At 37.3% G+C, this 14,756-nt stretch overlaps 1 protein-coding gene across 1 annotated transcript in view; it reads left to right on the top strand.

Annotated features, from left to right (window-relative positions):
* The first annotated feature begins 2,769 nt into the window (after positions 1-2,769).
* Positions 2,770-14,756, top strand: part of Cps1 (carbamoyl-phosphate synthase 1) — a 110,779-nt gene continuing 98,792 nt past the window's right edge. Inside the window, exon 1 of the mRNA XM_004653515.2 lies at positions 2,770-2,898. Coding sequence (XP_004653572.1) covers positions 2,773-2,898 — 126 coding nt within the window. The 5' untranslated portion in view covers positions 2,770-2,772. The remainder of the gene's footprint in view (positions 2,899-14,756) is intronic.

Raw genomic sequence — 14,756 nt, 5'->3', positions numbered from 1 at the left:
AGGTTAGTGGTAAGGCCCTACTGGTGAAAATACCATATGCTGTTGGTATGGAACATGTAGCAACCCATAGCTGGAGCTGGGAAACAAGGCAGAAGCATATCTAATAAAATAAAAGACCAACCGTTTTAATGTATACAAAGTCTTGTGTGACATAGTGCTTAGTATATGATTTTTCTGCCCATGCCTGACCTTTAGGCTTATTAGGATCAGCTTATAATTTTCATTCATTCATTTATTTTTGAGGCAGGTTCTTAGTGTACAGTCCAGGTTAGCCTAGAATTTGGGGTCTTTATGCCTCAGCCTCCTGATTACTGAGTTTACAGGTGCTTGCCACTGGTCCATAAAGTGAGACTTTATATGTCTATGTCTGGATTTGTCTTCTACTCCATCTACTTGGAGTACTTTATCCTTCAAGCTAGAGTTCAATGTAATCTTATAGTTAAATTTTACCAGATAGTCACAAGGTACTAGATGATCTTTCCTTATTTTTTTGTCCTACTATTGTTACTTTTCCACTACATTTGGCTTTCATCTATAATGCTAGCTATTTTATTAATCAATTACTTTGCATAGGATGAGATTTTTATTCAGCTGTTTTTTTTTAAAATTATTTATTTATTTATTTGAGAGCGACAGACACAGAGAGAAAGACAGATAGAGGGAGAGAGAGAGAATGGGCACGCCAGGGCTTCCAGCCTCTGCAAACGAACTCCAGACACATGTGCCCCCTTGTGCATCTGGCTAACGTGGGACCTGGGGAACCGAGCCTCGAACCGGGGTCCTTAGGCTTCACAGGCAAGTGCTTAACCGCTAAGCCATCTCTCCAGCCCTTATTCAGCTTTTTATCACCAGGAACTGTGATATAGTTTGATTTCAGGAAAAAATTGTACACTGTTCACGTTAAATTTTGTTCTGTCTTGTTTGTTTTAAAGTATCCACATTCCCTCATTCCAACACTTGTTCTTTATCAATAAAACTTAAAATCTCCATGTCACTCTTTTCATTATGAACAGCTCTAGAGATGAGTATTAGTTGCTCTGATTTCTTGGACTTTATATTCTTTCTTTCTTTTTTTTTTTGGTTTTTCATGGTAGGGTCTCACTCTAGCCCAGGCTGACCTGGAATTCACTCTGTATTCTCAGGGTGACCTCGAACTCATGGTGATCTTCCTACCTCTGCCTCCAGAGTGCTGGGATTAAAGGTGTGTGCCACCATGCCCGGCTTGAACTTTCTATTCTTTATAGACAATGACAAGTGAGAGATCCCACTGCTCAGTGGGATCTTGGGAATGTGATTATACATGTAGTTTGAAGATGAAGTGAATCAATTTTACTTAGGTTGAAATACTAAATCTCAAGTTTTGATTTTTCTCTGTGTGTATGTGATATATGTATGTGTGCATGTTCGTCTATGTGTGTGCGTGTGAGTATGTGTGTGTGAGTGTGTGTGTTTGTGTAGGGCAGAGATTGATGTGGGGTGCCTTCCTTAATTGTTTTCCACCTTATTTATTGGCTAGGGTCTCTTACTGAACCCAGACATCACTGATTCTGCTAGTATACCTAGTCACCTTGTCCTGGAGATCTGTCTTGTTCCCACCTCCCCAGAGCTGGGGCATGCACTGCTATCACAGGCATTTATAACTTACTTGGTACTCGGGATCCGAACTTGCGTCCTCACACTTTTGTGGCAGGTACTCACTGACCCAGCCTTCTGTCCACCTACCCACCTACCCAAGTAGAAAAACTTTTTAATGTAAAAGTGTAATAACTCCAAAAATTCCTGGGCTGGAGAGATGGCTTACAGTTAAGGCGCTTGCCTGCAAAGCCAAAGAACCCAGGTTTGATTCCCCAGTATCCATGTAAAGCCAGATGCACAACGTGGCGTAAGTGTCTGGAGTTTGTTTACCATGGCTAGAGGCCCTGGCACACCCATCTCTCTCTCCTTATACAATAAATAAAAAATAAAATATTGAAACAGAAAGCTCAGAGAAACATACATTTTTTTAAAAAAAATTTAATTTAGCAATAGTGTTTATATTAAGATCTGTTCTCCCATTGTTTTAATTTAAGAAGCTTAGAGGTATGCAAGTTACTTTGTTCCAGTTGTATTTTTCTTGGTATTATAGAGAAATTTACAATATGGAAGACATACCAATGCAGCAATAAATATATAATGTACATCTTTATTAGTCCTGTCATAATTAAAAAGGGGTTACTGCATATTTGTGGAAAAATTTTTATTCTGATGTTCTTATTATTATTTGTGGTTTCCACTATCTTTGTCCAAGCAGAAAATGGCCAAGCTCAGGTTATCTTGGGAATACACAAATCTCTCTTGAGACAAATCAGGCATCACTTATAACACAAGTAATAGCCTTTGATCTTTAGCATCATTAAGGTAAGTGGTTCTCTGGTGGCTGCCCACTGTGCCTAGGTCATTCTATTCAGCTGCATAAGCAAATCCTTTGATGGATGACTGGCTTTCTTCAATACCAGCATTATTTCAGCAGGAGAAGATAGTATTTGATATGTTGCAATGTGTATGACAAATCCATGGAACATCTCTGGACATCAGCTAGGTGGGAGGGGCTAGGCAAAGGCGGAGCTGTGGCTGAAGACATTTAATGGCAGAATGAATGGATAGTGAAGGATTGCTGGGCAGTCAGTCTTCAAACCCAACTGGCCTGCCTCCACCTAGCTTTATTTCACATTAATTAAAACTCATAAAGTGTATGTGATTTCATTTAATTTTTAGTCACAGTACATCTTCAAAATGACGAGGATTTTGACAGCTTGCAAAGTGGTGAAGACCCTGAAGAGTGGCTTTGGCCTCGCCAAGGTGACTTCAAAGCGACAATGGGAATTTTCCAGACCTGGTATCAGGCTCCTTTCTGTCAAGGTAACACCCGTGTTTCTTGTTTCTGATGATGTTCCACAGGGCACAGTTTAGCAGCAACACAAAGCTGCTCCTTTCAGAGCAAACACCGATGTCAACATGGTTCCAAAGTCATTTATTAACATTTGCTTTACCATAGGAGCTATTGACTTAGCAAATGGTTATTTTATCTTTTCTGAGTCAATTTATCATAATTTTTACCCAATACAAAGAATGACTATAGTTCCTATGAACATGTAAAAGTGAATGTCACTGTGCCACTAGAAAACAAATCTTAAAAAAACAGTTATCATAGATAGCTTGACTCTCAAAGCTGGAGCTGCTTGTACATGCTACACCTCTGCACTGAGAACAGTAACCCCTCTTCTGTAATGACCCACTGGAAAGTTTGCTTTTTAAATACCTTAAATGTTTAGAAGCGTGGTATCTGTGAATTTTAAGTTTGGAAGTCATTCTGTAGACATTGTCTTAGTGGTCTTCATTTTTCTATTAGCCATTCTTACAAATGGCCAAATTCATTACTTTCATTCTGCAGATTAGACCTTGAGGTAGATAGCAGGAATGAGAGTGGTATTCTAGGTATATCTGCAACTGAGGGGGACAGTCCAGGGGATGGACACTAAATTTTAGCCTTTCCATTGGATAATGCAATTTTTACAGGAAACCCTATAACTTTATGAAGACATTTGTTACTAAAAATCCTGGAATTACTTTCTCAGTGGGAACTTTGCCAATGGACATCATCTTTACTGACTGTAGAGTTTAATCACAGTGGCTGAAGTATTTTCATTATTCAGTAGAAAGAGCTGTAAAACATGAAGTAAGAAAAAAAAAACACTTTTTTGTTGATGTGAAAACAGGTTAGAATTTTGTTGAGTGTTCTGTTTATGTTCTTTGAACTCACTGGCTTAACTAAAAGTCCTCCATGTGTGTTCATGATTCCTCTGGTGTAGACTGCTCTGGTCAGGATCCTGTGGGTTTCTATCTTGATATTTGTTGGACTTGGGAATTCTCATAGTGATAGGAGTGGGGGAGGAATGAGAATTAAAGGCAAAGTAGAGAAAGGGAGAAAGAAGAGAGAAGGGAGATAAGGAGAGGAAGAAGACGAGGAAAAACAGAATGGGACAAAGAGGGTGAGGGAATGCCATGGTGAAAGCAAGGGAAATTTCCTTGAGATCCCAGGAGAAAGGAGAAAACTCTGTAATACTATTAGTGGTATGTAGAAATGTTAGTCTTCTATACTGAGAAGATTCTAATAGTACATGATCCCACCATGTGAAGAAAATAATGAGAAAAACATTTTCTTGGATTCAGTTCAATTAAAAGAAGACAACTAAAACAGAGAATATTCTAAACCATCATCAAAGGCATAAGAACTAGGTATATACTACAGGAGTGAATATTTGGGTTGAGTTTTGTGTTAGTAATGCACAAGAACACTCATATGTCACTTCAGAGAACAAGCAGCAATGAAAACAGTATCTCCCAAGGTTATGGAGTATTCTAGTACTCTGAGGTCAAATCATCTGGAATATCTTTTCTCTCATAAGATGCACTTAAGGATAAGTGTGTCTTTTCTAGACAGCAGAAAGAAAAATGAAGTGACTACTTACGTTGGTGGCATTACTGTCATTAGAAGCCAGTTCCCTCAGAATCAGTTATTCTCTACCATCAGTATCACGTGCACAGCCACAGGATGGAATTAATGTAGATGGACTACTGTGAAAGCAGTTCTAGCTCAAGGTGGCAGATCTGTTTCAAGGGTCTGCCTTAGTGCACAGCTAAGAATGACAAATTTGTAGGAGGAATAAGCCATCATTTCATGGTGTTGAAGCTATTACTCACACTTAGTCATTACTGGCCCGTGTTTCAGAGGAATGCCAGGCATGAAAAATAGAAGTTCTTGAACTTTGCAGCAGTGAATGAAATCCCCATACACTGTCTGGCAGGGGGGTGTTTCTGTCCCCCCTTGGACCTTTACTTATTTGTGAAATAATCCTCTACTTATGTTTTCTTCCTGACTTCCCTTTCGAAACTCAATTCTATAGGACAGATAAATTCAAATGTATTCTTTTTCAGATGGGGGTATTTTAAAGATAGTTAAAAATGCTTAGGATGTAGTTACATCATGATCAACAAAGGACAGAAGAATCCCTAAAGGTTAGTAGCACTATAACTAGTTACAGATAGTAAATGGGTTGTGAAAGGCACCCTGTAGTCAGATCTGTAAGTATTGTCCTGGAATTCAGGTTGCTTTCTCAATTTCACTGGATGAGAGAGAGAGATGGGGAGAGAGCGAGAGAGAGAGAGAGAGAGAGAGAGAGAGGCTAAGAGGACAAGAGAAAGAACTTGTATTATGGTGTAGCTGCCTTGCATATTTGCTTATGGCTAATATTTATAGAGTATGCCTTGCCACTGGACACAATTGCATTTCACTTATAGGAAAGAGAAAAGAATTTCAAGGTATTCAACTTTTTCAAGGAAGTTGGCATAAAGGGCATAAATGATCAACAACCATAAAATATGAAAGTTTCAGAGACCATAATCCTTTTTTTCTGTAAGTATCAAAAGTGCCCAGCACATATTATTATTCAGTCAGTTGGAACAGTATGATAGAAAAAAAAGACTGTGGATGGGAAATAAAAAAATCTGGATTCTAACCTTTGTCATAATTTCCTATGGTTGTGACCTTGTTAATTCTTGTATTTTGTGAACATACATAAATTTTGCCATCTATGTTCTGAAACAAATGTTCTTCATTTACTTAAAGGCATGTGTAGTCATCATACAAGATTAAAGCTTAGAACATATAAAACATTTGAAAATTAAAATTGGGTTTTTAACAACATTCTGTTCTATCTATTTTAGTAGAAGGACATAATAGAAGGTTAGATTAATTAGTGCCCTCAGGTTTCTTATGAACTACAAATTGTTACAATGACAAGATAGTTGATAAGAATTCTCACATATTTAAGATAATGTCTTTTATTTTTCCTTAAATATTAAGCCTCTCTAAGAAGATATTTTTATAATAAATTGGGATCCAAGACTAGAAATCAAGCATTCTTTTTTTTTTTTAAATAAAAAATCTGGATAATTAAATATTGAAAGTCAGGATTTACAACAAAATGCCAAACATCTTTCAATAAATTATTCACTTTGTATTAACAAATCAGCATGTCATGGGAATATATGACAGGAAAAATAAGTTGAGAATGAATATGTACTCTCTGACTTCATGAAACTTACACAGTTAATGAGCTGGAGAGATTGCTCAGTGGTTAAGGTACTTGCCTGCAAAGCTTAATGATCCATGTTCAATTGTAAAGTAGCCATGTAAAGCTGGATGTACAAAGCGGTGCATGCATCAGGAGTTTGTTTGCAGTGGCAGTATGCCCTGGTATGCCTATTCTTTCTCTTTACCCCCCCCCTTCTTCTCTCTTTTACTCTGTTTTTCTCTGCTTAAAAATAAACAACTAAATTAAAATTAAAAATAAAACACTAAAGTTACATAGGTAAGTATTTTGAGTTCATAACTCTTAAAAATCCACTTAGACTTTTTTCTTACAAATAAATTTGGAAATCAAAGGTTTTAAATTGGAAATGTTGTCTGAATAGAAAAAAAGTCTCAGTAAATATTGCTTCTAACATTAATCCATTCATATTTAGAAATGGTGACCTATGTTACAATTAACTCAGGCAACTAACGGTTCAGGTTTCTTCTCTAGCATTTTGATGTGAAACATCCAGAGAGTCTCCATTCCCTCCGTGATGCTTTTATCTTGTCTGCTTGTACATGCTGATGTGAACACTGAGGTATCTCTTTAGTTCAGTGTAGGGAAACTATTATCATGTCATCTCAGAGAAATAGGCAACTCCAAAACTTCTACAATTAGCATCAACTAGTTAAAGTGCAGTAGCTTTAAGACTCAGTCATAGGAAATGGAACTCATTATTGTAGTTGAACCTCAGTGCATATTGGAGGAAGGGGCAGGGATAGGGGAAAATAATCACACGTTTTCAAGAATTATTATTTTATTAGACTTAGTACTAAGAAATATACAGTAAGCCTGGATTTCATTCATGATTATACACAATTTATTTTTATTTTTGTTATTTTTTTATTTGTTTGTTTTTTTGTGATGAGGTCTCACTCTAGCCCAGGCTAACCTGGAAGTCACTATGTAGCCTCAGAGTGGCCTTGAACTCATGGCAATCCTTACCTCTGCCCCCTAAGTGCCAGGATTCAAGGTGTGTGCCACCATACCTAGCTATTTTTTCATTTTTAAATTATTTGTTATTAAATTTTCTTATAATGCAATATTTCCAATGAAAGATTATGTCCCAGTTTCCAATGAGATCTTATTTCATGATTAGTTTAGGTGAGCTAACTTTACATGTTTTAGTGCACATTTTTTTTTTTCTGCAGCTTGTAGAGAGTAGCTTCTCTTGTGTGCATTTCCATGCATATTCTCTGCATTTTATTTTCTCTTTTATAAAATAGAGACTTATTTGCTTGCCATTAATAGTGCCTTCATGCTTTGTGCATCCAGCACAAAACTCGAAAAAGCTACAGATCAAATGGCCTTCATTCACTAGAGGGAAGTGAATGAGACGCCTAGGAACAGACGTTAATGGATTCTTACTTGTGGGTCACCTGGTGCCTCCATTCCTGCTGTACTTGAGGCATTGCCTTGCCTTATTTGAGTAGTTCTGGTTTGGGCCAGAGAAAGAAAATTCTGCTTGGGACGTGCCTGAAGGTCCAGCCTGGTCTTGACTTATTTTTCTCACTCCTCATCAAGGTCCAATATGCCCTGCTCTTGGGCAGAGTTTCTGATGGCCTATAGGTGAAGTGAGGTCCTTCTGCTATGGAATTGTGGAATTCTTTTGCCCTTATGTCTCCTTTAGAGTCTCTTCATATTTCTAACCTGCTGGAGAGGTTGAGAGCTTCAGTAGAGATTTCCGTACCTCTTGGGCTGGAGCTATCTTCCAAGTATTAGGAGTTTTGCAATACTGGATTGACTGAGCTCAGTGCCATTAGCCTTCCCAAGGACATAACAATAGTTGTACCTCGAGGAAGGCATCACGAGCTAGGCTCACACTTTGTATTGATTGACTTCTTAGCTTAGAAATCTTTAGGTTACACTTAATTTTCTTCAAACATCTATATAAGTTTGACTCGTGAATATACTTCCTAGGCTACTCTCTATTCTTTCAATTTATTAAAGGCCCTATATGGGATCAATTACTTTTCACAGGGAAGTTGTTGGCTTATATGAAATCCTTATAAATTAATCAGTATGGTTGGTACAGGCCTACAGAATTTTCTTGAATATGTTTCATCTATGACATGGAACTAAATATAAGATGATATTAATTTATTACCAGAAGATAACGAGAATTCTTCTAGCTTCAGAACTGTTTTCCCTTAGCTCATGCTCAATCAGTGCTTGTTAAAAAAAAACCCTATCCTGAAAATATTACTAATGGAATTTTTATAAATACTGTATTTCACTCATAATGAGAAATTACAAATATTATTTATAAATGTATCTATTTTGTTTATAATGTCCAGAATGTGGAATTATACAAGTAAATTAAGACTGATTTTCTACCCCATTAGCTTATGTTTAACCAAAGGCAGAGGACTTTGGTGTTATAGTTTTTCTGACTACAGTTATAATATTTAGAACTACAGAGAATTCTCATGAAATATTTTAAAGACATGGAAAATAGTGTCCTGATTATGAATTTAAAATGTACATATTTTAATTTTATAGCTCCAAGAATGAAAATTAAGGCTTCATTTCCCAAAAATTAATTTTAAGTTTTTATCATATTATCCATTTAATAATTATGTGAAACAAACTTTAAGATTCCTGTTTCTCAAAGCTTAGTTCAGGTATATTTCTTATGAGTCTGAATACTGAAGTGAGCTAATAGCTACAAAACATCAGGTAAGCTAGAAATCAAATATGATATATAGCTTTAGGCTGTGGTGAATATGGAAATAAACACATGGGGCCTCTGCTTTTTCTGATATGCAGATAACCTATTCAGATAACTGTTTCAACAGATTTATAGTTGGGTTTCCAGTTAAATCATTTTCATTTCCTCTACTAGCTTTAGGGGATTATTATCTCTATAATGTTATATACTCAAGTCTTTGATGGACTGTACTGCTGAGTTAACACAAGGCTTTGCACACAGAACCTTTTATTGATGCATTTTGGGATGTGGGAAGAAACTTGATTTGCCCCTTCCATTTCACAGATGTGTAAGTGCCACTATTAACACAGACTGCTTCTGCTTACGGTGTGAGATTTACATTAGAAAAGGAGTTGCAATGTCAAGTAGGCCTTAAATACAAGACAGATATGTTTAATTTGACATTTTGTCACTTGCATATGCATCTAAAGCCACAACTGTTGTCTAGCCTACCACTAGGATCTTCTAACTCACTTTTCCTGCTGGGATTTCATTGTTTACTCGAGAGTCACTTATATCTATATTCTCTCTCAAGACCACATAAATTTGTGTTTCCCTTTCTTTTTTGTTGCATGCCCCATAGAGGCTGTTTAAATCAAAGAATCAATAAGGATTGCTCTTTCTACAACTGTCAGAAATAATATAAATAGGACGTTTTAGGATAATGCTATTTACAGTTGACATTTTTCTTCTTTTTCAACCAAAATATTGTCATGTAGTTGGGACCAAGCATGCTGCTTTTAGTTTGCAACTTGTTCCTTTTCCCTATAATGTGGTCCAATATGCAGAATATGCATAATGTATCTAAAGATGCCCAATGTGCTCCAATATGCAAAAATCTAGACTATAAGAAGACTCCTATTGGCTTGTTTCCAGTGACTTACAATGAAATAAAAGATAGCCAAGCTGGGCATGGTGGCGCATGCCTTTAATCCCAGACCTTGGGAGGCAGGGGTAGGAGGATCACCGTGAATTTGAGGCCACCCTGAGACTCCATAGTTAATCCAGGTCATCCTGGGCTAGAGTGAGACCCTACCTTGAAAATAACAAACAAGCAACAACAACAACAACAAAAAAGATTCAAACCAAAAACAAATCAAAATACCTGTTTCAAAGTCAGGGGACGATACCTTAAAGTCAGCCCTGGTGATGGTGGGATGTGGAACAATGAATGAATAATGAGCAGATATTTTCAGTAATATAATACTGAATGCAAAGAAAGGGCAGGGTAATAATACAAATCAGGCTGCTTCAAAAGTTTTATAGGTTAGTTATAAATTATGTTCCAGTTTTAACTATATTTTCTAAGACTAAGCCCTCTGAGTCAGTTTAGTGTTAACACCAGGAATGCATTTTGAAAGCTTTTTGAAGAGGAATTTATCTGTGTGATACCCATTAATAGTTGTTGTATTGTTCTTATCCTAGGACATTCTTTTAAGCATCTACCTCTTAAATACGATTGCAAGCGAGAGTATTAAAATACAGATTCGGGTCATTTATGTGTAGCCCCACAGTGCTAGTTAATCATCTACTAGAAAATGAAACATACCCATCCATGACGTTTCAAAAGTTTAACGTTGACAAAACATTAAAGCACCAGAGAGATGAGATGCTGGGGCCTAATTTGAAGCTGCATTATTAACACTGGACACACACTGGTGGACACTGGACACACACTTGTGGACACTGGACACACACTTGTGGGCACTGAAGCTGCATTATCACAATTTACAAAGTTCCATTAATAAAATTAAAATTTTTCTGGAATGGCGAAACAACAATGCCAACATGCACATGCACGCACACACACACACACACACACACACAAGCACACCACACACACACACATGCATACACACACATCCCCTTACACACACTACAAGTCAACCACTAGAAAAATTTTGCAGTTTCTGCCAGCAGGCAAAACTCACAAAAATATATTTTCATAAAAATGACTGTCAAACGGTGAGTTCCCAGTTTTCTTTTCTTTTTTTTTTTTTAAATATTTTATTTATTTATTTGAGAGTGACAGAGACAGAGAGAAAGACAGATAGAGGGAGAGAGAGAGAATGGGCGCGCCAGGGCTTCCAGCCTCTGCAAACGAACTCCAGATGCGTGTGCCCCCTTGTGCATCTGGCTAACGTGGGACCTGGGGAACCGAGCCTCGAACCGGGGTCCTTAGGCTTCACAGGCGAGCGCTTAACCGCTAAGCCATCTCTCCAGCCCGAGTTCCCAGTTTTCATACATACTAGAAAACAATATTCACTTCATTTATATTGCTTATCATAAAAGTAATATAAAATGAGGCTTGTGTAACTATATAATTCAGTTTAATTTAGGGACAAATATCAGATAAAATTACATAGTAGAAGATTAAAATGTAGTAATTACAAGTGAATGGAAAAGTTAAGTTTTAGTCTATGTAAATATTGTACAAAGCTGGGCATGGTGGCACATGCCTTTAATCCCAGCACTTGGGTGGTAGAGGTAGGAGGATCACTGTGAGTTCGAAGCCACCCTGAGACTCCGTAGTGAATTCCAGGACAGCCTGGGCTAGAGTGAAACCCTACCTTGAAAAACCAAAAACCAAAAACCAAAAAACAAATATATATATATATATATATATATATATATATATATATATATATATATATACACACATATATATATATATATATACATATATATATATATTTTGTTTTTTGGTACACAGATACACACACACACACACACACACACACACACATATATATGTGACAATAGAATATATATATTGTTTTCAGTACTTATTTTATATTGGTCCAAGTCCTTGACCTATTTTTTTTAGCTTACTTGTATGTTTTCCAAGTATCATTACTGGGGTAGAAGAAGACCAATATAACTCTGAACAGATGGAGATACTATTAATTATAGACACAAAATAGCATAGGTTCAGGGTAAGTCCTAAGAATTTTGGAAAGTACAGAATATTTAAGTGTATGCATATAGGTGTGAATTTTACTTTAGAACGTTATATGTTGAAATTGTGTTTACTGGCCCAAATAAAGTAGGTGTTCATATGTATCCTCCAGTCTTTATACCTCTTTGGTTACTATATAGCCCGCACTGGCCTTGCATTTGCAATCCTCCCTTCTCCATTTTTCAGATTCTGTGATTCCAGGTGTGTCCCACCATGTCTAGTGGTGTCTTCACTTTTTTTTTTTTTTTTTTTGAGGTAGGGTCTCACTCTAGCCCAGGTTGACCTGGAATTCACTATGGAGTCTCAGGGTGGCCTCAAACTCATGGTGATCCTTCTACCTCTGCCTCCCGAGTGCTGGGATTAAAAGTGTGCGCCACCACGCCCGGCTTGCCTCCACTCTTAAATAGTGTCCAGCTTTGAAGTAACATTAGCTTCTCTGCACCACTCAGATTAAATGCCTCATGAATTAGGATCTCCGTGCAAGATATGGAGATGCTATAGATGGAGACTATTTATTTTTAGGGTAGATTTCTGTGAAGGGAAGTTTCCCAAGGTAGGATTGCCAGAGGAACACCGTGTGATATCAGTTTGACAAAGCTTCAGTTAACCTGTTAGGAAACACTGGTTCTGTCAGCTTTCTGCGCTGGGGCTGCTCCCTTATTCTCTGCCTGGCTAAGTCTCCAGGTATAAGTCCTGAGAAGAATCATGAGGCAGGCAGCTGAGACAGACCTGACAGTAGGAAGCAGTCCCCTGACCTGGTATCTCAGGGGCAGCATACCTTCCCTGGATGGAGGGGCTAGAGGAGACTCTCTTTACCTACCTTCACATCTGTGGTCCTACCTGTCTTCAGAGCTTGAAAGCTCAAGATGCGGAATTAGTGTGAATCGTTTTCAAATCTTGTTTCTTCTTTTGAGATTGTATCTTGTAATCAATGTGTTGACATTTCACTCTGGCAATTTACAGATTTATAGAGAGGTAATTCTTGGTTGACCTGGGTCTCCTTGTAGCTTATCCATGGCAATTTTGAATTAAAGTTCTTATAAATAAATTACAGTGTATGTTTGAATTGCTTTTTATCTCCAGCTGAAAACAAAACAAAACAAAACTGGAAAGCAGAAAATAGAAGTAAGCTTTCTAAAAGGGACAAAAGCAGTGAAAAGTTTGACTGGGTTCGGAATCTGCTATTCCTTCAGCTTCTGTTGGAGTGATCTTTGCTGTAGAGTCAGTCCATGTGTAAAGTGGAGAGTGTAGTGTTGCTTACCTTCTAGTTTTGATCTGAGGAATAGATGAGAAGATCCAGTAATAGCTGAAGAAACACTGCCCTACATATTCTAGTTAACTAGTATACTTAGGGAGATGGGGCATAGGGTGATACTCTCAGAGACTTAATGTGATTCCATACACTATTTTCCCAACATAGTCTCGCAATTCTATTTGAAATGAGAAATCTTTTCCGGAATAGTAGAAAATTCTTACTGAAAGCTATACACTTCAATTTGTTGGTGTCACCACGTTTAGTTAGCATAGGTAACTGCATGTGCTTTCTCATTAAAGCCATGCCAAAGTACAGGAAACGGACAATAGCAGATCATTTTCCTTTCGTAAGATGTGCTTAAGAAGAGTGATTCCAGGGTGGAGGGAAGTGTCTCGGTGGCCCAGCACTTATGCAGGTGTGAGGACTGGAGTTCTGACAACCAGCACCCACCCATGAAAATCTAGGAGGGCGTGGTCTTACCCTATGATCTCAGGATTTGGGAGATCCTCTGGGGGAAACTGAGTTGGCAAGCCCTATGTTCAAGTGAGAGGCCCTGCCTCAGTAAATAAAGACATTTAACATTAACCTCTGAACTCCACATGCACATCTATATGCCTGGGTACCTACTCACATACACATATGTCCAACACACATATGCATGCCCATAAAGTATACATACATATGTAAAAAGAAGTAATCTCTCATGCTTTTCAAATGTAAGGCATTTTTCCAAATGCCTTAACATATGGGGTCCTACTGGTAAAAATTTAAAGTAAATATCCTGTTCAATTACAATTTTAAATACAAATCTTTATTATTGTCAAGGACGTATTGGCATTATACATAAACCCCAACAACAATAAAGCCATAAAAGAATAAATTTTCACTGGAGGGAGAAAAAAATGAACTAATTACCTGGAATAAAATGTTTAGAAATTTGGTTTAGAAATATAATCAGTGAATTAAAACAAAAATGTTTACTATGGACCCAGAGTAAAATTTGGTGAACATGTTAGATAAAAGTAGAGGAAATAGAATGTCTGGATTATGTATATCAAATCCATCATTCATTTTTGCAAATGACGGAGGACTATATTTCTAGTAACAAAGATAATTATTAATATTAACAGTGAAGACATTTTGAGAAATCAAAAGTGATGTTTAGAAAGCTTTGAGACTGTCTGCTGAAGTCACCTCTTCAGGACATCTGGTTGGTGTGCAAAAGGTGGGATTATATACGAGTTACCAGCTAGCCTCAACTGCCTGTTTCCTTTCCTCCTATCCCTTATCATGAACTATGTAGAAAAGGTATTTGGTTTCAAAAGGAGTAGGTGAAAATTGATAAAAATAATGAGATGTGACTTAGCAGCAAAGAATTACTGTGAAATATTATATTGTGATGGCATCCTCAAATCCTAACATTATGTCCTCAGTTCTGTGATTTCACTGTTTGTCGTGAGCAGCACACTGTGAACCACATGGTCAGCTTTTTCTGCAAGGGTTCAGTGTTGGACTGTGTTTATAGCTTTCAGTTCCAGAAGTCATTCCCCAGCAAGAAGAAGAACGCCTTAAGCCAAAACCAGTTGACACAATACTGTATGCAGAGTTCACATAGGGCATGAGTGTTAATTCTGACTTAAGTGATCTTCCGGGACACAA

Source organism: Jaculus jaculus, chromosome 4 (assembly GCF_020740685.1).
Source record: "Jaculus jaculus isolate mJacJac1 chromosome 4, mJacJac1.mat.Y.cur, whole genome shotgun sequence".
NCBI classification, from domain to species: domain Eukaryota; kingdom Metazoa; phylum Chordata; class Mammalia; order Rodentia; family Dipodidae; genus Jaculus; species Jaculus jaculus.
Note: the sequence above shows the minus strand (reverse complement) of the source record. Positions and strands in the feature narration are given on the sequence as shown.